Genomic DNA, 24,109 nt, shown 5'->3' on the forward strand with positions numbered 1-24,109 from the left:
TAAACAAAACCCCGCAATGTTTGCACTACTCCTCTCCAGAGGTTACTATTTTCAGTTCTTTTAGATATTTCTTAGGATATGTGTCTTCATATTTGTGACATGTATGCTTTAAAAAAGGTTGCAACAATTGTGGTATCTATTAATGTCTTACTGTGGGATTTAAATGTTTAACCCTCACCAGCCAACTCCTTTCCTCCACCTTCCATCTTCCCACATTCATGCAATAACTTTGGTTTTAGTCCATATTTAAATTTCATATTATTGCAGTCATATAAATATTCATAGCTGAGCCATACAACAGAATATGATTGTGTAGTTTTTTTCTTATATAATTTTTATTTTTCTTTTGGTTAATTGCTTTTTATTTTATTTTTCTTTGTATCATTTAAAACCAATTCACAGATGAATAAACACTACATGAACTAATGGAGTGAAAACTTTCAAATCAACATGTTTATAGATATTGGATGTAGGAAAACCAACCAAAATCATTTCTTTAGCTATATTTTATAAGCTTATAAATAAGGTATGTTAGCATTTAGACTATTTCAGTTAATAGTAAATAGCTGATTTCTAGTAAACAATGTGCCACAAATAGCTATCAAAATACATTTACATATATATTTTGTATATCAAAATTACCAGTATTTATGTCATTAATTTTGTTCATCTCCATTAAAAACATTATATCCTTCTGATTTAATTAACTCAATTTTTTTTGAGTCCTGAAAAAATACATCTTTAATTTTGCCAACAAAATCTCTTTTAAAAATCTCATGAGTAACAGTATTTACCTTTCGGCCATATTCAAAGCCCCCTAGATAACTAATGCCATCATAGTTTAAATCAACAAATTTTTTGTGTGGATCAATATCCTCCCAGAGAATTAGGTTGTTATCTAGGTAGGCCTTAATAACAGTCTGATTTTGAATTACACTTACATGGTGCCATTTATTACAAAAGAATGTGCCATTGCTATAGATCATAGGCACAGATACGCTTTTTCCTAAGTTAACTGCTATTTTCAAGGACTGATTATGGAGACCAATTGCCAGAAAATCATTTTCTTCCTTTTGAGCTTTTCCTATCCATACAATTAAGCCTTCTGTTTCAGTAGTACTGAAATTTAAGGATATAGTAGTGAACTGAAGGTTTCTCATTCTGTAATCTGGATCAATGTATTTAATATAAGAATTACCCATAAATTTTGCAGTTGAAAATGAAGTTTTGTTTTCACAATACTTTCCCACCCAACCCAAAGCACAGAAACAATTGTAAGAAAATGATTGGTCGGGTATACATAGAGATTGGTGGAGACAAAGATTATTTGAACAGTGCACAGACTGGTTACATGTATTTCCAGTCCAATGTGGCAAACATTTGCAAGAAAAAGTTGTGCCATTTACTATACATTCACCCCTATTTCTGCACACCTTGTACCCACAGGGGGTCCCATCACAGTCACCTACATTTGCTCCACTTTTTGCTCCTAATTCAGTTAATTTTAACTCTTGATTATTTATAATAACTTCTCGGACACAGCCGTGAAAACCTGCAGGTTCATTTGCTATTGACATAGGATTTACAAGATTTAAAGATGGCATTCCTCCAACATAGAAGTCAGTATTTGTGTCCAGGGAGCTCATTTTTGCATTGGCTTTTTCTGTTACATTTATCCCATCCAGATCCAGGTAGCCTTCCGCACCAACTCTTCCTGCTTTAATCACATGCCAAATACTTCCATTAGTAGTCACTTTTTGGAGAGTTTCTAGAATGATAGTTCTGTCACCAAGGTTGTAGCGAAGTTGAACAGAACCATTTACTAAGGAGATACATAAAAAATCACCTGTTGAGAAAGAAAACCAGTTAATTAGTAACAGGAAAATGTTACTCCCATTAAAAACTCTTGCCCTTTCTGGCCATTTGAGTAAGTTTTGGTTTTGGGCAAAAAAAGGCAAGTCTTGATCACAACGTTAGAGAATTTTATTTCCATCTACAGATGAAAATATATGGGTATTTATTCATACATATATCCTGTATTATTCAGGAATTGGCCACATAAGCTTTTCCTAGTTGTAAATATTTTGCATTGAATGAAATGTATTGTGGTACTAAGTTTAAGTGAAGTTTACCTTTAATGATTTTATCTAGTTAAGGATGAATATGTAAAAAGCTTTTTTAAAGATGTTTTTACTCCAAACATCTGATTCTGCTTTTTTGACAGAGATTGAGGCAGTAAATAAGAGAGTTAAGAACAGTTAATACGGGTGCTATGAAAAAGTTTCAGCCATGTCCTTGGCATCAAGTTCTGTCTACTACACACATCCCTAGTTGAGATCTCTCTAAATTTCGTATCTCAGTTTGTGAACTTTCTCCCATACACCTGGCATCTTCCAGTCTTTGCAAACTCAGTGAGTCACTCCCTCATCCTCCAGTTCTTCAAACTAAAAATTTAGCTGTGATCCCTGATTCCATATATTTTTTTCCACACATAAACAGGTTTATTAACATTTTGGTTCATTGCAAACATCTTGATTCTGTCCGCCTTTGCCATCTTCATTAGATTCACTAGCTTTATTTCTAGCTCAATCTGTTTGCTAGAGCCTCTTCACTCTTCCTTCCTAATTGAATTTCGAATCTAAACTGAAGCTAAAGTGATCTTTTCAAGTGAAAAGATCTGGTCATTATACTACCCTTTAATGGCATTTGCTGTTGAGATAAAAGCCTAAAATCTTTAACATCTACAGAGGCTCTGCAGGTTTCCCAGCCCCTTTCTCCAGCTTCACCCGGAGTGTATTCTCCCTCTTCCTCCACTCTCTTTACTCCAGCAACACTGACCTTGTTCTTGCCTCCGAACGTTTGTGCACATTGTTTTCTTTTTCTTGAAACACTCCACCTCATCTCACCTCATCTAGGAAACTCCTATCCTTCAGGTTTGAGATCAAATGCCACTTCCTCAGAGAACTGTTCTGTGATTCCACAGAGTTGGTCAGGTTTTTTATTTTATTTTATTGATAGCACCACATTTCTCTCCTTCACAATGTTTACCTCATTTTATAATTATATAGTCATCTGGGAACAAATATGAATAAATATGATCTAGCCTGTGTATGAAGTTGCAGTGAGGCATTCAAAGGAAAAGTAAATGCAGCTCTCTGTGCCAAGAAAAGAATGTGGCCCTTCAATGGTAAAGCTGCTTCAAGAGGTTAGCAAAGTGATTTACATAACAAATCCTGCAGATGTCTTCCTCAAGGTAGCATTTTCCCTTCTCCCTAACATTTCACAACCAATAAAATTTCTTATCCAAGGAGATTTCTTGGCACATGCTATTCTTCCTTTTCTCCTTGGGCAGTGCAGCACTGCTTCACCTCTCTCCCACAGTGTCCTTTCCTTCTACTCCCCTTTGTGGTCCCCTTCCCACCATTATTCTAAGAAGACTGGAATATGTAGCAGGTCTATAGTCCTACACCTATGATTTCAACCTCAGAAAACTTTATGAGCCCATGCAAAGTATGGTTCTCTGAATCATTTTCCTCATAGAGAATTTCTAGTGACTATAATCTGTCGTTATACCTGTGATTATTTAATAGGTGCCTCATCCACTAGCTCGTAAGCTTCATGGAAACAGGGTCTGTGTCTGATTTGGCCCAACTGTTTATCCCCAGCACCTAGCACAGCACCTGGCACATACTTAGATGCTAAATAAACAATTATTGAATTAAGAAATCACCTTTAGGAATGGCTGGGTGGCTCAGTCTGTTAAGCATCTAAATCTTGATTTTGGCTCAGGTCATAGTCTTGTGGTTGTGAGATCGAGCCCCATGGGGGCTCCATGTTGAATGTGGAGCCTGCTTAGGATTCTCTCTCTTTCTCTCTCTCTCACTCTCGCTCTTGCCCTCACTCTCTCTGCCGCTCCCCCGCTTGCACACGCCTTCTCTCTCTCAAAATAAACTTAATAAAACCCCAAAAACAGTAAAAAATGATCAGGAAAGCTAAAGCTGCAATCTATAATATCAAGTTGCCAACTCTAAGAGCAAAGAGAATAAAGGAAGGCTTATTTTAATGCAGTTTTGCTGGTATGTTGTCTTATGAAGAACTGACCAAAAAAGGTGTTTTTCTTTTCCCCCTTTGTGTCCCTGGAAGCTAAGATTGCTCTTGTAACTGTACTAACAGATTTTGTCATGCAAACCTTTTATTTTAGTTGACTAGAATATGGTGCTGTAGTCATGGGTTGTGAGAACAGATTGGCATTAGGATAAGTATATGTTAGAAATTGATCCCTAGTGGACAGTCCTTACAAGAAACTGAACTCATAAATGGAGTGAAGATCATAAATGAATTCACTGTTGCTATTGTTCTTTAAAAAAAAATTGTTTTTAATGTTTTATTTATTTTTGAGAGAGAGCACGAGCCGGGGAGGGGCAGAGAGGGAGTCACAGAATCCAAAGCAGGCTCCAGGCTCTGAGCTGCCAGCACAGAGCCTGACAGGGGGCTCTAACTCATGAACCATGATATCATGACCTGAGCTGAAGTTGGATGCCTAACTGACTGAGCCACCCAGGCATCCCTGTTGTTATTCTTTTTAATGTTTATTTTTGAGAGATTCGAAGCAGGCTCCACACTGAGAGCAGAGAGCCCCATGTGGGGCTTGAATTCGCCAACCTCAAGATCATGACCTGAGCTGAAGTCGGACACTTAAAGGGACTTGAGCCACCTAGGCACCCGGGATGACTAGGCTTTTTAAAAACATATTTGTGAGGCTTATAACTATAGCAAGATGAATTCAGGCTATCCATGATCAATTTGTGCTTAACATAATATTAATAATTTTTATGTATCAAAACACTTTTTCCTAAAGATCGCAAAGGGTGATCTCTTTTTTTTTTTTTTTTTTTTTTTTAGAAAGGGTGCAAGTGAGCAAGGGGCAGAGAGAGAGAATCCCACGAGGTGCAGAGAGGGAGAGAGAGAATTGGGACTCACCCTTGGGGCTCGAGCTCACCTGATATGGGGCTTGAACTCATGAACCATGAGATCGTGACCTGAGCCAAAGTCTAATGCTTAACCAACTAAGCTACTCAGGTGCCCCACATTCACTTTAAGATATTAAATTCTTACCAGCAATGGATAAACAGGTGCCAAGGATTGATTTCTTTAAAATTTATTTCCAAAATGAAAGATCTAAAATCAACTAGCATAATTTTGAAATTATCATTTTGTTTCAAATTTTATGTTAGATTATTAAAATTATTAACCTCGAAATAGACACAGATACTTTATTAATTGAGAATTTGGTCTTCTACATATGAAAACCTAATTGGTTGTTGACATCTAAATTTGTCTTTTTACATTGTGTACTAAGTGGGCACTTTTTACTGAAAGTTCCTCTTAGCAGAGAATCAGCTAGAAGACTTAGTTAAGGTTGCATTAAACATAACTCATAAAGAAGGTAAAAAGTATGAGAACATCACTTGTATTTTATGCAACCTTAAATAAATGAAACATATGTTACCACTTCATTACACCAATCGAACACTAATAAATAAGTTTATGCTTTTCATCTGATAAGTACCTTTTGGTTAACCTGAAAATGTAAAACTTAGATTTTTAATATTTTACAGTTTTCATGATTTTCTTACATGTCAAGTGCAGCACCAACCATGACATGAAAGTAATAAATCTATTTTTATCTCTTTTTGTAAACAGTGTCTAAAGCAGAGAAAAGGAAAATCTTGACTGACATGAATTGAAGTACAGTGCCATTTAATAACAGATGAAAGAAAATGTGCTCTTGTCTTCCTACATATGTTAATATGTACGAGCTTTTTATTTTACATACATAAACACAAATATGTATCTAGTGTACTAATTATAAAACTATAGTACAACATTCTTGGCCAGTACTGTTCCAAATATATCTTGATTTTATGCCCTTATCATACAAAGGTTATTCCTGAGGTTTTTTTATGAGCAACATAACTAAAACTGATTGTTTTTTAATAAAGTTTATTTATTTTAAGAGAGAGACAGAGAGAGCACGAGTAGGGGAGGGGCAGAGAGAGAGAGGGAGAGAGATAATCCCACACAAGCAGGCTCGACCTGTCAGCACAGAGCCCTACGTGGGGTTTGAGCCCACAAACCATGAGATCATGACCTGAGATGAAATCAAAAGACGGATGCTTAACCAAGCTAAGCCATGCAGGCACTCCTAAAGCTGATTGTCTTTTAATGTCTCTTGATTTATAAGTATAAATTTTATGTTTATGTACAATTCTTCCGTTTAGCATTTTCACAGGGAGATTTAATCATGAATTTAAAATAAAATACCAACTCTCAGGAAAACAAATCTCTTCTAATGTATATTTTGTAGCTCAATCATGTTATCTTTTTTTTTCTTTGAAATTATCTTTTCTCCTTGAAATTATTTTGAAGGTATTTTACCAGTGCATTGAGATGGAAACACTTTAGTCTAATACCCTGATATTCTAATCACTTAGCAACATATTAAGACACCTTTAAAAGAATACTTAGATTACATTGTGAAAATCAGGAAACCATTTTTGTTGACTATGGGAAACTAAGTAAGCTTATTTATTTCTCAATACCAAAATTTCATTTTCTGAGAAACAAGATGAAAGAACAGCCAAATATAAAATTTATATATTTTGCAACAGAATTATAATTATAAAACCAAATGTCTTTGTCAAAATTCGGGAGAAAAACCTATGAAAATGGAAACCAACAGTAAAGTAATAAAAACTCAAAAACAATTTTTCGAACTGGAGCATACTACGTGGATATTTTTATTCCATATTGCTTTGCAATGATTGTGCTACTTTTAATAGTTAAAAATATTTTGGGGCGCCTGGGTGGCTCAGTCGGTTAAGCGTCCGACTTCGGCTCAGGTCGTGATCTTACAGTCCGTGAGTTTGAGCCCCGCGTCGGGCTCTGTGCTGACAGCTCAGAGCCTGGAGCCTGTTTCAGATTCTGTGTCTCCCTCTCTCTGACCCTCCCCCATTCACGCTCTTTCTCTGTCTCAAAAATAAATAAACGTTAAAAAAATTTTTAATAAAAATATTTTTACCAACTTATTTTGGAATGTGAATCCTAGGTTTACTATTTAGATAACAGAATAACTTAAAGAAAATTTTTGGAACTCTAAATGTGGGTGGATTTACTGGAAGCACATCATTCATGCCTTCCTTTCCTTTATCTTTTATATACATATTTTGTTCCTTTTGACATAGGGCTATTGTGCTTGCCTTCAACCTCTTTTTTGATGGGATGGTTATACAGTTGAGAATATACTGTATGTGAATTTTGCTAACTTCAATTCTAACATAGCTCTTGCTATTTTTTTTTTTATTTATTTCTTATTTTTTTAATGTTTATTTATTTTTGAGAGAGAGACAAAGCACGGACAGGGGAGGAGCAGAGAGAGAGGGAGACACAGAATCTGAAGCAGGCTCCAGGCTCTGAGCTGTCCGCACAGAGTCCAATGGGGGGCTCAAACCCAGGAACCATGAGATCATGACCTGAGCCGAAGTCAGATGCTCAACCAACTGAGCCACCCAGGTGCCCCACCTCTTGCTATTTTACTAAAATTTATATTTAGGGAGTCAATTCGTAAACATTCACTTGCAGTGATAACAGAACATTAGAAGTATCAAATGTTTACATATTTTATAGGCTAGGTGACTTAAAGAAATAAAAATACTCTATTATATATTTCTTAATTAGGAATTCATTACGATTTTTCCCCCTGCAAATATCCCACCAACTTTACCTGATTGTGCTTTTAAGTGCTGTGCAACATAAAATAAGATGCCATCTGCAGAAAGAGGCTGAAACTGCAACTGAATATGTGTCTTTTTCTGAATACGGAAGGAAGCAAAAGACATCCAGGATAATTCATGGCTTCTGAAAGATGGATCACTTATAGATAAAGCTAACAAAACAAAAACATGAATTAAAAAAAAATTAGTATTGCTCATATATACAGTATATTTAATTTTATCATTTAAGAACTTACCTTATCTTCCAAGAGTTGCTCCTTGCTAAATAAACTGAACCATGGTAAACTTGTTCTAATCCCACTAAATGTGGGCTTATTGTAATGGGGCCAATTATTGAAAAGCCTTCTATTACTTCTGGTAACTCTGCTCCTTTTGGCTGGTACTGTGTGGCATAGATCCTCTGCTCTAGATCGATTATATTATAGAGAGGCATCAGATGCATAGATTATGAGAATGTTTTATTCTTAGCTCAAAAAATTGAGATTCTTGGGAATGTCTTACATTAAAAATGCTTCCAAACAGAGATACCACTGTATGAATTATTCTTTAGTTTTTTATTTCTGATTAAAATGTAGAATGTGATCAAGTCAAGGTTATGTTTAAAGTGACTATGTAAATGGAAATAAGTATCAGTTTACTTGAGAATAATTTAGATCTGCATCTCTTCAGAAAGTACTAACCTTTGGGTTTTGCTTTATGGTAAGTCTAAGTAAATTCATTTCAGTATAAATTGAAGTAGAATCATTATATAGATTTATAATGTCTCATATATTATTTGTTGCTTCTGTGTGTTTATGAAAGGAAGAAGGAAAGTTCTGAATGTTTGGCAGTATTTGTCTCTCTGGAATCTATAGATTCTTTGAACCTCATTTTATAATGTGACAGTGCTTCTTAGCTGGTTCACCATATATCATTGACCTAGTTATTTTGCCTATTCTCCCTTTGGACCAGGCCTGTATTGTTGTCCTTCGGTTGACAGGTAACTGGTAGGTGTTTATTCAAGAGGTGTTGGCATTTGCTGATTTTTAAGCAATACACCATTCGTTTTGACTTATTGCAGTTCAAAATGGTAGAGGTTAGAATCTCCCAGTATGACTCGTAAGAGTGTAAAGTCCTATTCCTCACTCCTAGACCAGACCCTTAATAGAGCTGAGATGGGGTCTAGGAAGTATATTTTAAAAAAACACCCAGGTGTTTCTGGCATAGGCGTTACTTGGACCATATTTTCAAAACACTGAATTAAGGTTTAAGAATACAGGGGTAGTTTAAAAAGTGAAAGTCCTTTTGAAGTCATTTTTGTAAGTATTACTAAGGTAAACATAATCATTATAAGACATTTAAACACTATGGAAGAACGTAAAGTAAAAAGATGAAATTCCATTGTTCTTTCTCCTCTCTTAATTCCCATAAGCCACTGTTAACAGTTTATTGAATATGTAGCCAGTGTATTTTCTGATGCACATATAATTAATGTGTGTGTATATCTAGCATCTGATTTATTTCACATAAAAGAAACCATATTATATACAAACTATGCATAATGTATTTACTTTTTCCACTCAATAATCTATCTTCATGAGACTCTGATATTAGCATATTTCACCTATTGCTTCTTATGCTATTATACTAAATGTTATTGCCCAGTATTTTTAAAAATAAACTGTATCTTTAGGGAAATTTTAGGTTCATAGCAAAACTGAGCAGAAAGTACAGTTTCCATATACTAACCTGCTCTGCATATATAATCCCACATATATAACCTCTTCATTATCAACATCCTGCTATGAAGTCATACAGTTGTTACAACTGATGAACCTACATTGACATATAATTATCATCCAAAGTCCATGGCTTACATTAGGGATCATTTTTGGTGTACATTCTGTGGATTTTGACAAATGTATAATGACATGTATCTACCATTATAGTATCATACAGAGTAGTTTTACTGTTCTAAAAATCCTTTGGGAGCACCTGCGTGTCTCAGTTGGTTAAGAGTCTGACTCTTGATATAGGCTCAGGTCATGATCTCACGGTTCATAAGATCAGGCTTCACTGTCAGTGCAGAGCCTGCTTGGAATTCTCTCTCTACCTCCCTCTCTCTCTCTCTCTCTCTCTCTCTCCCTCTGCCCCTCCCTTGCTCTCTCTTGTGCACCCTCTCTCAAATAAACTTAAAAAAAATCCTCTGTGCTTCACCCATTTATCCCTCCTTAACAACTGGTAATCACCAATATTTTTACGGTCTCCATAGTTTTGCTTTTTCCAGCATGTCATATAGTTGGAATCACATGGTATGAAGCCCTTTCAGCTTGGCTTTTCTTCAGTTAGTAATATGCATTTTAAGTTTCCTCCATGTCTTCATGTCTCATTTCTTCATAGTTCACTTCTTTTAATGCTGAATGGTATTACATTGTATGGATGTACCACAGCTTATTTATTCATTTATCTACAGAAGCACATCCTGGTTGCTTCCTAGTTTTTGCAATTATGAAGAAAGGTGCTATGAATGTCTGCATGTGGGCTTTTTGTGTGGACATAAATTTTCAGCTCATTTGGTTAAATATCAAGGAGTGCAATTTCTAGATCATTGGTAAGAATATGTTTAGTGTTGTGAAACACTGTCCAACTGTCTTCCAAAGTGGCTGTACCATTTTGCATTTCCATCAGCAATGAATAAGAGTTCCTGCTGCTGCTATACCCTTGTCAGCATTTCGTGTTGTCAGTGTTTTGGATTTTAGCCTAAAATGGTGTGTAGTGGAATGATATATGTTGATATGTCCTAGAGAGAAAAATTAGGGTGTATGCACGTGGAATTAAGGGAGGTGATATTTGAATAAAGAACTCATGAAGGTGAATAAATGACCTCTGTGGATCCTTGGGGAGACAGAAAATAATGAGTTCAAGGCCCATGAAGTGGAAACTTTCTTGCCATGATCAAGTGTGACTAGAGAGGCAATAAAGAAGGGGAGAGTTTTAAGAGAGAAGGTCAGACAGGTTATTGGACCAGATCACATTGTCAAAAAGTGATGTGTTTGAGAGTTTTCCTACTGGCAAGCTAATAAGTTAGTTTGCCACATTTCATAGATAATTGCAGAAAACATGAAACGCCTGGTTCAGAGACAAAGGACAGTTTATGACTCATAGCATAGCAGTACAAGAGTATCATAAATTTTGTGTCAGTTTCAGGAACCCCTATTCTCTTAGAAAAATGTGAAGAGGACCAAGTAACACCTACACACACATAAGTGGGTTGCTTAGAGAGGAAATCTGAGCTTAGAGGTCCAAGTCTTTTATAATGGGCAGTGAGCATGCCTGCTCTTTGCTCTGAAGGAAGACAGTGTCTCTGTCTTCCAAAGCAGGAAACAAACTGGCTCTTCTCTTCAAAGTTAATATTATCAGTAGTGAGATGGATGTACATTGTGTGCTCTTCAAGGGCACAGAATCATTTTCTCAAAGATTTGTAGTATTTCCGTATTTCTGCAAAGATTAAATGATTTGAATCTGGTCATACAGAAACATCAGATGGATCTAAGTGGAAGGTCACTCTACAGAATACTCTCAAGGAGATGGAAAACAGATAAGATAGAGAAACTGTTCCAGATTGAAGGAATCTGAAGAGACATGAACACCAAATGGAACATACATTCCTAGAGGGCATCCTGGATCACAATGAATAAACATATTGTTGGGGCAGTTGATGACATTTGAATTGGGTCTGTGAGTTGGATGGTAGTTTGTACTAAGGTTAACTTCCTGATCTGGAGATTTCTATGCTGGTTATATAAAATAATATCCTTTTGTTTGGGGGAAATAACCACAGGGATGTTTAGAAGTGATGGGGCATCACATCCTTAGATTGCCCTTGAAAGTTTCAGAAAAATACTAATAATGACAAATGGTATGTGGGCATGTGTGTGTGTGTGGCACACAGAGAGAAGAAAATGAAATATAAAGGAAATAATTGGAGAATATGGATGAGAGAGATATGGGAATTCTTTTTATTACGGCAATTTTTCGGTAAGTTTAGAAGTATTCCAAAGTAAATCATTAAAAATTATTTTCTTTGTTGTTTTCATTACACACCTCTTTAAAAAAATTTATTTATTTATTTTGAGAGAGAAACACACAGAGAGAGAGGAGGGGAAGAAAGAGAGGGAGAGAGAACCACAAGTAGGCCCCTGCCCTGTCAGTGCAGAGCCCAATATGGGGCTCAATTTCATGAACCATGAGATCATCACCTGAGGCAAGATCAAGAGTCAGATGCTTAACCAGCTGAGCCACCCAGGTGCCCCATACACCTCTTTTTATAAGCACTTTCAACCCTTAAAGTACCTTTGTGTTAATTGGACAAAATGACTTTTTAAACACCTCAAAAGTAAACTCAGATACAGCAAATAAGGTATGGACTAAAAAACCAAAACAAAACAAAAGCCTCAAAGATGAAGATTAAACTGATCAACATTAAACTGATCAGCATATGATCTAGTCCTACCTGTTACTGATGGGAAGGCAGGATTACCTTGTTTTTCCTCTGAATTAGAGCTTTGTACAAATCTGTAAATGTTTATATAATATCATTCATTCCCTTAGCATTTACTGTGGTTGTCTTATGGCCTAGTTAATATTTGTAAATGTTTCATAGGTCTTTGACAAGTATGTGTATTGGGAAGTGCTGTATTCTTTATGCTCATTATGTCACATGAATTGATTGTTGTCTAAATCTTCTATATTCCTCAGTGATTTGTCACTTGACCTATTATTGAATTCCAGATCATATATCAGCCTACTCAACTACCCCCATGAAAGTTTAAAAGTCATCTCAACTGTGTCCAAACTAAGCTCTTCATTTCTCCAAAAATATATGCTCCTTCCATAGTCGTCTTCATTTTAGTTAATGGCAACATCATCCTTCCAGTATCTCAGGATAAAAACTTTGCAGTTATCTTTGACTCTTGTCTTTCTTCCTTTCACATGTGATCTTTCAGCAAATTGGGTATGTTGCATTTGGTTGTCATGTCTCTTCAGATTCCTTCAGTGTGGAACAGTTTCCCTATCTTATCTGTTTTCCATCTCCTTGACAGTATTCTGTAGAGTCACCTTCCATTTAGATCCATCTGATGTTTCTGCATGACTAGATTCAAATCATTTAATCTTTGCAGAAATACAGAAATACCACAAATCTTTGCAGAAAATTATTCTGTGCACGTGAAGAGGTACACAATGTACATCCATCTCACTACTGATAGTACTAGCTTTGATTACTCCTATTTGTGTTTGATAGGTTTCTTAAAATTTTTTTTTTAATGTTTAATTTTGAGAGAGATAGAGTGTGAGTGGGGCAGGGACAGAAAAAGAGGGAGACATGGAATCCGAAGCAGGCTCCAGGCTCTGAGCTGTCAGCACAGAGCCTGACGCGGGCTCAAACCTGCCAACTGTGAGATCATGACCTGTGCCAAAGTCGGATGCTCAACCGACTGAGCCACCCAGGTGCCCCATGTGTTTGATAGGTTTCTTTACTTTAAAGTCACTCAGAGATGGTCTGGTGCCAAACCAGATAAAAACACTTAGACATGGTAACAGAGTAAACTGGAACAGCAGTACAGATCTCTTGAGGACCATACACTACATGGCAGTCAACTAAAGGATTATGTCCTATTAATACAGATTTTGGGATGTCACTGTCACAACACTGAATAATAACAAAAACATATTTTCAATACAGAAATCTCAACAGCTTTGCTTGCAGCCATTTATTTCCAGGTACTGTTAGAGTTGTAGTATGATCAGAACAGCTGATGATGTCTCTGGCTTTTGACTCTGAAGCTGCAATTACTCAGTGTTACCCTTACTGCATCCTTATTTTTCAAATAGGAAACAAATCTTTCCACACAACCTCCTGCTTTCTCCTACTGAATGTATGGTAAGCTACAACATCAGAGAAGGTGCTTCCTCTCTGGTAAGTATGAACGTATGTCAGCATGGGCAGGGGTAAGGAACTCAGACTCCGATGTGCTGTGTTATGGTAGGTCAGAGAGGCAGGGAAGCATGATTTAGTGTTGGGTGGCTGGGAGGTAAGGGGGGAGCCAGATTTATGAGAAGTGGTAATAATTAACAAACTACAAATTACAAAGCCCTATGTAATCTTACCTAATCCTAAAAACGCTGAGATAAAATCTATCATCGCCTCTATTTTATAAATGAGGAGGAAATGGAGGATCAGACATGTTAAGCAACTTGTCCTGGATCACTTTCAGTAGCTGGCATAGAAGGAGTAGGTTCCCAAAGAACAGAAACACAGACAGTGCAAAACAAATGACATAAGGTAAGAACATGCTAAGAGCTGTAGGAATCTTCATGAAAGACGGGGCACTTGAGCTGTGGCTTGATAAAAGATAGAATTTGGGAAAAGTCCAGGTTCCCCAGTAACACATACAAAGTTGTTCTGACAGTGAGTCATCTTTAGGAGACTTTAATAATCAATGTAGGTTAATTAAGAAGAAAACACCAACACCTCTCTTCTTGGATAAATGATCTAGTGGGTTCTGGCCAACAGCCTGAGGGATGGTCAGTATGAAGGGCAGTTACAGAGGGGACAGTTTTTTGAGAGGAATAATAGCTCATAACTCAAGTGATTTTCAGATTACACAAGCTTCACTCATGGCCATCACTTTTATGACCTTGTTTATTATAACTAGGATTCCCTGAGGAATTACTAATATCTATATTTACCACTGTTTAATAATTGTGGCATTGACTGGTACCAGGCTGGTGCAAGCTGGTTTAAAAAAAAAGTAGAATGGGCTGACTAGTGAAGTAAAAACAACTTGGATGCACAATCTAATTTAGAGAATTCATAGATTTCTAAAACAAGCAACATTTTCGTTTTATCAGAAACTGCCAAACTATTTTCTAGAGTGGGTGGAGATACAAGTTAATATGCTCACCGGCATGTGTGAGAGATCTAATTTCTCTACATTCTCACCAGCATTTGGTATTGTCAATATTTTTAAATTTTAGTTTTTTCAGTAGGTGTGTAGTGATATCTCATTGTCCATAAACTATTTTTAGACTTGTGGGTATATATGACACATTTTGTTCTCAGCTTTGAGGCCACAGCAGAAACAGACAACCAGAAGAGTCAAAAGTAATCTCATTGCACAGTGATTCCGATAACCTCTGACTTAGTATCTTGCCAATAAACACATTCATGCCCCCAGATTCTCTGTGAATAATCCTAAAGAACTTTAGAATATTTTCTCTCAGAGGAAGAAAAGAATGTACAAAATTAAACCAATATTAAGGGGCCCCTGGATGGCTCAGTCAGTTAAGCGTCTGACTTCAGCTCAGGTCATGATCTTGCGGTTTGTGAGTTTGAGCCTCACGTCAGGCTCTGTGCTAACAGCTCAGAGCCTGGATGAAGACTGCTTTGGATTTTGTGTCTCCTCCTATCTCTGCCCCTCCCATGCTCATGCTCTATCTCTGTCTCTCAATAATAAATAAATGTTAAAAAAAATTAAAAACAACAATAAAAGAAACAATATTAAACCAATCTAGGAGAACAGAATTACCAATTTAATCAAATTACTGCATACTTTCTTTTTAAAATTATTTTATTTTTAACCCTCTTGTTATTTTAACCCTCTTGTTTGGAAGTATTTTTTAACTTATAGAAAATTGAAAAAAATAAAACAAAGAATATTGTATCCATACTTATCTTTTGTTAATTTTCAAGCCCCTTTATCTAGCTCTATCTAGCTATCTCTGTATTTTTTTCTGAATAATTTGAGAGTTTGTTCCATACATCATGGCTCTTCTCTCCTCTTATAGATATTCTCTCCTAACAACTTATAGATATTCTCTTTATGTACAGTGAGTATAGTTATTGCCTTTAATAAATGTAATGTTAATACTATACTTTTATCTAATATTCATATTTCAGTTTTTTCAGTTGATAAAATATCCTTCACGGTATTTTTCCCTAAAGTATAAAACTGCATCTAAACTGAGATGTTGCATTGAGTTGTCATGTCTCTTTAAATGTCTTTTAACCTAGAATATTTCCACAGCCTTTCATTGTTTTTATGACTTTGACATTTTTGAAGAATATTTTCTTCTTCTGTTTGAAAAGAACGTTCATCATTTTGGATTTGACTGATATTTCTTCATAATTAGTTTCAGGTTATGCATTCTTTGCTGAAATACTTCACAGATGATGATGGATTCTTCTCAGGGTATCACATATGTTGGCACATGATATCTATCTGTCCCTCATTGATGAAGTTAATTTTGCTCACCTTGGTCAAGGTGTTGACTGATTTTTTTCCATTGTATAATATTCCATTGTATAATTGTGGCTTTATTTTTTCTTCCTTGCCATCCATATGCAGTCTGTAGAGAATACTGTACGACCATGCATATCTACTACTCATTTAAAAATTTATTTTTAACATTTTCATTTTTGAGAGACAGAGCACGAGCAGGGAGGGACAGAGAAAGAGGGAGTCACAGAATCGGAAGCAGGCTCCAAGCTATCAACACAGAGCCCAACATGGGGCCCGAACTCACGAACTGTGAGATCATGACCTGAGCCGAAGTTGGCACTTAACTGACTAAGCCACCCAGGTGCCCCATCATATCTACTATTCATTAAAACTACCCCCTAGATTCAACATCCACTGGTGATTCTAGCCTGAGTTAAGTCTTTACTTGGAAGCAAAATGATAATTTTTCGGATCTATCAGTCTTTCCACAGTTATGGCCTGGGTATTGTAGCTTCTCAGATGATCTCTGGAATTCTCACAGAGGTATGATGGTCCATTTGTTGTTGTTAACTTAGTGTCTGTGGGAGAATGAGAGCTTATGGCTTCCTAGTCTATCATCTTGTTGACCTACATCTCTGATTTTAATGCATACATTTCTCTTAAAAAGCTCTGCAAGATTCCCATCATGGATTAAAAATTTCACCATCTCCCCATCTTGAATGTGACAACTCCTTTGTTTTTTTAAATGCACTTATAGTCACTTTAAATTGAACATGTCCCATTGAAGGTTGTTTTACTACCAAATGTTTCTGTTCTCAGTGGTGGACCTCAAGATTTCTAAAACAGATTACTTAATTCCCAGAACATTATTTGTCTTGATGAACTCAAAGCATAGTCTATTCAATAAATAAATAGCTCTCAGTCTCCATATCTTATAAGCCTAAGAGGTGAAACTAATATTCCTCACTGATGCACATCTGCTTTGTTCTTAGCAAGTTACAGATTTAGGGCTCTCTATTTTATACTTTTAATTTCATTATGTTTAATGGAGAAAATTTTGATTTTAGCCACAGCTCTTCTACTGTACCATAGCTGTGTTCTATTCAGTTAGTAAAGACAAAGAGATAAAAATAATTTAAGACTTTTTACAGTATTTATTAATCTATTATTTGCCTTTAAGGTCTATGGACAAGTGCATATGACTTCACTGTAGCTTCTTAATTTGTTAGAATCTAGTGTATAGAAGTCACTTTTTTCCATCCTTAACTATGTGAAGTCTTAAGTACTTACCTCTCCATTTTAACTTAAGCAATTGGACAAATTTTAGAGTAACTAAGTACACACCTTGTTATTGTAGTAAAAATGGAAGTTAAACATCCTTTTTCTCTGCTAGATTATTACTAGAGTCTACTGGGAGTGGTATGAATGAGCAATTGGACCTGTTGGTTAATTGCTAACAGAAGGAATGGTTAAGTATCAGTTATCAAAAAAATAAAATCATCCCTTTAGGCGGACTTTCTTTAGTACCCAGATGGATAATACTGAATAACACTATTTAATTGTTTAAGTCATTTAGTTATCTGGGTGGCTATTTGATTCTAAATGATCTTTGGAGACCCATCAAGATGGAGTGTTGCTTAAAAATTAAGTATTCAATAAAGTCACAAGATAGTTTTATGATAGTGAGAGACATCTGGTAGTTCCTGCTATCAAAATCTTCTAGGATGAGGTGTTCTACTGCATGATTTTTAGAGAATTTGGGGGTTTGAACAGATGTCAAATTAAACTTTTTAATTTTCATACTAAAACACCAACTTTTATCACTTATAAATCTGAAAAATAAAGCATGTAAATGAAATAAAGCATGTAATATCATGTAATTCAATTAATAACCAGGATACCTAGACTTTTACAGAGATCTTAATTTTTAATTTTTTGCTATGCCTTGACTGTCAAAAAGTTAATTGATACCCAAAAGTAATGGTTTATTTATTTAAAATTTATTTTGGGATAAAGAGAGAAAGAGTCCACACTCACAGGGGAAGGGCAGAGAGGGAGGGAGAGAGAGAATCCTAAGGAGGTTCCACACTGTCAGTGCAGAGCCAGATGCTGGGGCTCAAACTCATCAATGGTAAGATCATGATCTGAGATGAAGTCAAGAGTTGGATGCTTAACCAACCGACCCAGGTTCCCCATAAATTTCCTTTCCAGATAAAGAGGTTTACTCACATTTGTAATTGCATCATTCCATTCTTCCCCATGCTTTACTGCAGTGGTTCTTACTCTTAGGAAAGCTACCTTACTATCCCGTGAGTCTATACATATCTTACCTATTCTTTGATACCTAATTTAATTCCATTGTTTTTTAAAATTTATTTATTTTTGAGAGAGAGAGAGAGAGAGAGAACGAACGTGAGTGGGGGAGGGACAGGGAAGGGGGACAGAGGATCCGAAGCGGGCTCTGTGCTGACAGCAGTGAGCCTGATGGAGGGCTTGAATTCAGGAAACATGAGATCATGACCTGAGCAAAGTCAGAGGGTCAACTGACTGAGTCACCCAGGTGCCCCTAATTCCATTGTTTTTTAATGACTTTTCAGGTCTCAGTAGCTGGAAATAATGCACATATTGGTTTAAAATATTTTAACTTGGAGAAGAGCCATGATGGCAGAACAGCATGGAAGTTTTTTGTGTGTCTCACGTCCATGAAATACAGCCAGACCAACACTAAACCATCCTACACACCTAGAAAACTGATTGGAGGATTAACACAAAAGTCTGCACAGCCTGAACCACAGAATTCAGTAGATACGCAGCGCGGACAAGTGAACTTGGGGAGCAAGAAGCCGCAGGAAAGGAGGTGCTTTTGCTGGCGGAGAGAGGATGGAGATGGCGGGGAAAAGCACCCCTCCCCAAAAGTGGCTGGAAAGAAAGTGGAAAATTGGAAATAGCCACAAGGACTAAACTAAAAAGGGAGAAAGAAGAAAGGAGAGGGTTTAAATTCTACTAAGACTGTAAACAAGGGGAGAGCAAAGTCTGCAACTCAGCAGCTCGATACCTGGTGGTGCTCTGGTGGGAAGCGCGAATGCCCAGGAACAGAGTGAGTGGGGTCCGGGAGGTTCTCTGGCCACACAGGGAGAAGAGGTTCCACTGCTGGTAGGGCATTTGGTAGAGACTGTTGAAGCCCCTGGTCCCAGCAGACCCCAGAAAACAGCCACATTCGCTGGTGCTGGAACAAGGTCGTTAAGGGTGAAGCTTGGTGCCAGATGTGTGTTGTGATCTTCCATAATCCCTGAAAAGCTGCTGCTACACTATCTCACGAGCTTTTTCTGGGGCAGGCTGGCACCTGGCCGCAGTCTCAGGGCTCTGGCAGCAGAAGGGTCCAGCAAGTGTTCCTGGGTGCAGCCAGCATTCGGCCATTGCTCGGTGAGACCCTCCCGCAGAGGGGTGGAACGGGTCAAAGCCACAGTCCTTCGGAAGTAAGGGGCCGGGGAAAACAGCCGCATCTGAGACAAAACTCGGGAGAGAGGTACTGCCTGGGGCCTGGTCACAGACAATGAAGAAGCAGGAAGTGGACAAAAGCTGAAGACAGAGGACGGGGTGCGCGATTGCGGATCGCAGAGAACAATTCCCATACTAGAGCCTGGGTAACTGGGTGTCGCCATTCTCACCATTCCCGCGCAAGCGCATACGCACCTATGAGTGCTGCAACAATCCACCCCAGTAGGCCAGCAGCGCCATCTAGTGGAGAATGGAGCCATTACACTGAGCCCTGCCCAACAGGGCCAACGTCACTCTTCAAGAACACTAGTTTCACCGCCTAGTTTATGGACTATAAAGCGCAACATAGTCTGACTTCTAGGGGAAAATGAAGTAATTTCAGTCCCATTTCAAGCTGTTAGCAGGTCCATCTATTTAATTTTCTTTTTTTCTCTTTTACACTATTCTTTTTCTTGAATACAGAAAAAAATTCATTCTTATTTTTAATTTTTATTAAAAATATTTTTTTCCTACTATATTAATTTTGTGTAAATTTTTTCAAATTCTATTTTACTCTTATCATCTAATTTTAATCTACTTCAGTGTATTCATTTTTTCAAATTCTCAATTTTCTTCCCCCCCCCCCCTTTTTTTTTCTCTAATCTGTCAAACCACTGTCAACACCCAGACCAAAACACACCTAGGATCTAGAATCATTTATTAGATTTTTTTTGTGTGTGTTTTTAATTTTTTAATTTTAATACTTTTAAAATTTTAGTATTTTTTTAATTTTAATTTTTCTACCTCATTAATTCCTTTTCTCCCTTCAAAATGACAAAATGAAGGAATTCACCCCAAAAGAAAGAGCATGAAGAAACGACAGCCAGGGATTTAACCAAAACAGATACAAGCAAGATGTCTGAACCAGAATTTAGAATCATGATAATAAGAATACTAACTGCAGTCGAAAATAGATTAGAATCCCTTTCTGTAGAGATAAAATAAATAAAAAATAGCCAGAATGAAATTAAAAATGCTATAACTGAGTTGCAATCACGGATGGATGCAGCAGAGGCAAGGATGGATGAGGCAGAACAGAGAATCAGCTATATAGAGGACAAACATAGAGAATAATGAAGCAGAAAAAAAGAGGGAGATTAAGGCAACAGACCATGATTTAAGAATTAGAGAAATCAGTGACTCATTAAAAAGGAACAACATCAGAATCATAGGGGTCCCAGAAGAGGAAGAGAGAGAAATAGGGGTAGAAGGGTTATGTGAGCAAATCATAGCAGAAAACTTTCCTAACCTGGAGAAAGACACAGACATCAAAATCCAGGAAGCACAGAGGACCCCGATTAGGTTCAACAAAAACTGACCATCAACAAGGCATATCATAGTCAAATTCAAAAAATACTCAAGCAAGAAGAGAATCATGAAAGCAGCAAGGGAAAAATAGTCCCTAACCTACAAGGGAAGACAGATCAGGTTTGCAGCAGACCTATCCACAGAAAGTTGGCAGGCCAGAAAGGAGTGGCAGGATATATTCAGTGTGCTGAGTCAGAAAAATATGCAGCCAAGAAATCTTTATCCAGCAAGGCTGTCATTCAAAATAGAAGGAGAGACAAAAAGTTTCCCAAACAAAAATTAAAGGAGTTTGTGACCACTAAACCAGCCCCGCAAGAAATTTTAAGGGGGACTCTCTGAGGGGAGAAAAGATGGAAAAAATATATACATATATATGTACACACACACACACACACACACACACACATAAATAAATAAATAAATACCAAAAGCAACAAAGATTAGAAAGGACCAGAGAACATCACCAGAAAGCCTAACTCTACAAGTATCACAATGGCAATAAATTCATATCTTTCAGTACTTACTCTAAACATCAATGGACTCAATGCTCCAAACAAAAGACTCACTCTAAATGTCAATGGACTCAATGCTCCAATCAAAAGACATAGGGTAACAGAATGGATAAGAAAACAAGATCCACCTATATACTGTTTACAAGAGACCCACTTTAGACCTAAAGACACCTTCAGACTGAAAATAAGGGGATGGAGAACCATCTATCATACTAATGGTCAACAAAAGAAAGCCGGAGTAGCCATACTTATATCAGACAATCTAGACTTTAAAATAAAGACCGTATGAGAGAGGATTCTAGGGAAGATGGCAGTGTAGGAGGACGCTGGGCTCACCGCGTCCTGCCGATCACTTAGATTCCACCCACACCTGCCTAAATAACCAAGAAAACTGCCAGAAGACTAGTAGAATGGAGTCTCCAGAGCCAAGTGCAGATGAGAGGTCCATGGAAGAGGGTAGGAAGGGTGGCGAGGCGGTGCGCGCTACAGGGACTGGCAGGAGGGAGCCGGGCGGAGGGGCGGCCCGCCGGCCAAGCAGAGCCCCCGAGTCTGGCTTGCAAAAGTGGAGGGGCCAGACGGAGTGTGTTCAGACAGTGAACGGGACTTAACATTTGGAACGTTATAAGATAACATCTCTGCTCGGAGAGCGGGAAGACTGGAGGACAACGGGAGGGAGAGATGCAGATCCCCAGGACAACAGAGCTCAGTTTGGCGGGGAACAAAGGCGCTCACCAGCGCCATCTCCCTCACCCATCCCCAGCCAAAATCCCAAAGGGAACCTGTTCCTGCCAGGGAACTTGCTTGCACCGCGCAAACACCCAACGAGGTGCTTCTGCGGAGCCACCCTCCGGTGGAGGCAGGTCTGACTCCCTCCCACTGCCACAGGGCCCCTCCCAAAGTGGATCACTGAAGTAGAAGCGGGAGCTAAGCCTGCCCTTCCCACCCCTGTGCACCTTGCCGATCCACCCCAGCTAATAGGCCAGATCCCCAGCACCACAAGCCTGGCAGTGTGCACGTAGCCCTGACGTGCCATGCCACCCCACAATGAATCCTGCCCCTAGGAGAGTGGAAGAGAAGGTACACAGCAGTCTGACTGTGGCCCCAGTGGTGGGCTGGGGGCAGACATCGGGTCTGACTGCGGCCCCGCCCACCAATGCAAGTTATTCAAGACAGCACAGGGGAAGTGCCCTGCAGTTTGGAGCCACTGCAGGGACTACCCAAAATGACAAAATGGAAGAATTCTCTTCAAAAGAAACTCCAGGAAGTATCAACAGGTAACAAATTGATCAAAAACGATTTAAGCGATATAACGGAACAAGAATTTAGAATAATAGTCATAAAATTAATCGCTGGGCTTGAAAACAGTATAGAGAACAGCAGAGACTCTTGCTACAGAGATCAAGGGACTAAGGAATAGTCAGGAGGAGCTGAAAAACGCTTTAAAAGAAATGCAAAATAAAACGGAAACAACCACGGCCTGGACTGAAGAGGCAGAGGAGAGAATAGGTGAACTAGAAGATAAAATTATGGAAAAAGGGGAAGCTGAGAAAAAGAGAGATAGAAAAACCCAGGAGTATGAGGAGAAAATTAGAGAACTAAGTGATGCACTAAAGAGAAATAATCTACTCATAATTGGTATTTATTCAGAAGAGAGAGGGAAAGATGCTGAAGGTGTACTTGAAGAAATAACAGCTGAGAACTTCGCTGAACTGGGGAAGGAAAAAGGCATTGAAATCCAAGAGGCACAGAGAACTCCCTTCAGACGTAACTTGAATCGATCTTCTGCACGACATACCATAGTGAAACTGACAAAATACAAGGATAAAGAGAAAATTCTGAAAGTAGCGAGGGATAAACATACCCTCACATATAAAGGGAGACCTATAAAACTCGTGACTGATCTGTCTTCTGAAACTTGGCAGGCCAGAAAGGAATGGCAGGAGATCTTCAATGTGATGAACAGAAAAAATATGCAGCCGAGAATCCTTTATCTAGCAAGTCTGTCATTTAGAATAGAAGGAGAGATAAAGGCCTTCCCAAACAAAAACTGAAGGAATTCATCACCACTAAACCAGCTCTACAAGAGATCCCAAGGGGGATCCTGTGAGACAAAGTTCCAGAGACATCGCTACAAGCATGAAACCTAGAGACATCACAATGACTCTAAACCCATATCTTTCTATAATAACACTGAATGTAAATGGATTAAATGTGCCAACAAAAAGACATAGGGTATCAGAATGGATAAAAAAACAAGACCCATCTATTTGCTGTCTACAAGAGACTCATTTTAGACCTGAGGACACCTTCAGATTGAGAGTGAGGGGATGGAGAACTATTTATCATGCCACTGGAAGTCAAAAGAAAGCTGGAGTAGCCATACTTATATAGACAAACTAGACTTGAAATTAAAGGCTGTAACAAGAGATGAAGAAGGGCATTATATAATAATTACAGGGTCTATCCATCAGGAAGAGCTAACAATTATAAATGTCTATGCGCCAAATACGGGATCCCCCAAATATATAAAACAATTACTCATAAACATAAGCAACTTTATTGATAAGAATGTGGTAACTGCAGGGGACTTTAACACTCCACTTACAGAAATGGATAGATCATCTAGACACACGGTCAATAAAGAAACAAGGGCCCTGAATGATACATTGGATCAGATGGACTTGACAGATATATTTAG

General features: G+C 37.8%; 1 protein-coding gene across 1 annotated transcript in view; it reads right to left on the reverse strand.

Moving 5' to 3' along the window:
* Nucleotides 1–431: 431 nt before the first annotated feature.
* Nucleotides 432–24,109, reverse strand: part of LOC122489665 (protein eyes shut homolog) — a 134,396-nt gene continuing 110,718 nt past the window's right edge. The window contains exons 7-8 of the mRNA XM_043591725.1: nt 7,784–7,945; nt 432–1,846 (exon numbers count right to left, since the gene is read on the reverse strand). Coding sequence (XP_043447660.1) covers nt 657–1,846; nt 7,784–7,945 — 1,352 coding nt within the window. The 3' untranslated portion in view covers nt 432–656. The remainder of the gene's footprint in view (nt 1,847–7,783; nt 7,946–24,109) is intronic.

Source organism: Prionailurus bengalensis, chromosome B2 (genome assembly GCF_016509475.1).
Source record: "Prionailurus bengalensis isolate Pbe53 chromosome B2, Fcat_Pben_1.1_paternal_pri, whole genome shotgun sequence".
Lineage (NCBI taxonomy): Eukaryota > Metazoa > Chordata > Mammalia > Carnivora > Felidae > Prionailurus > Prionailurus bengalensis.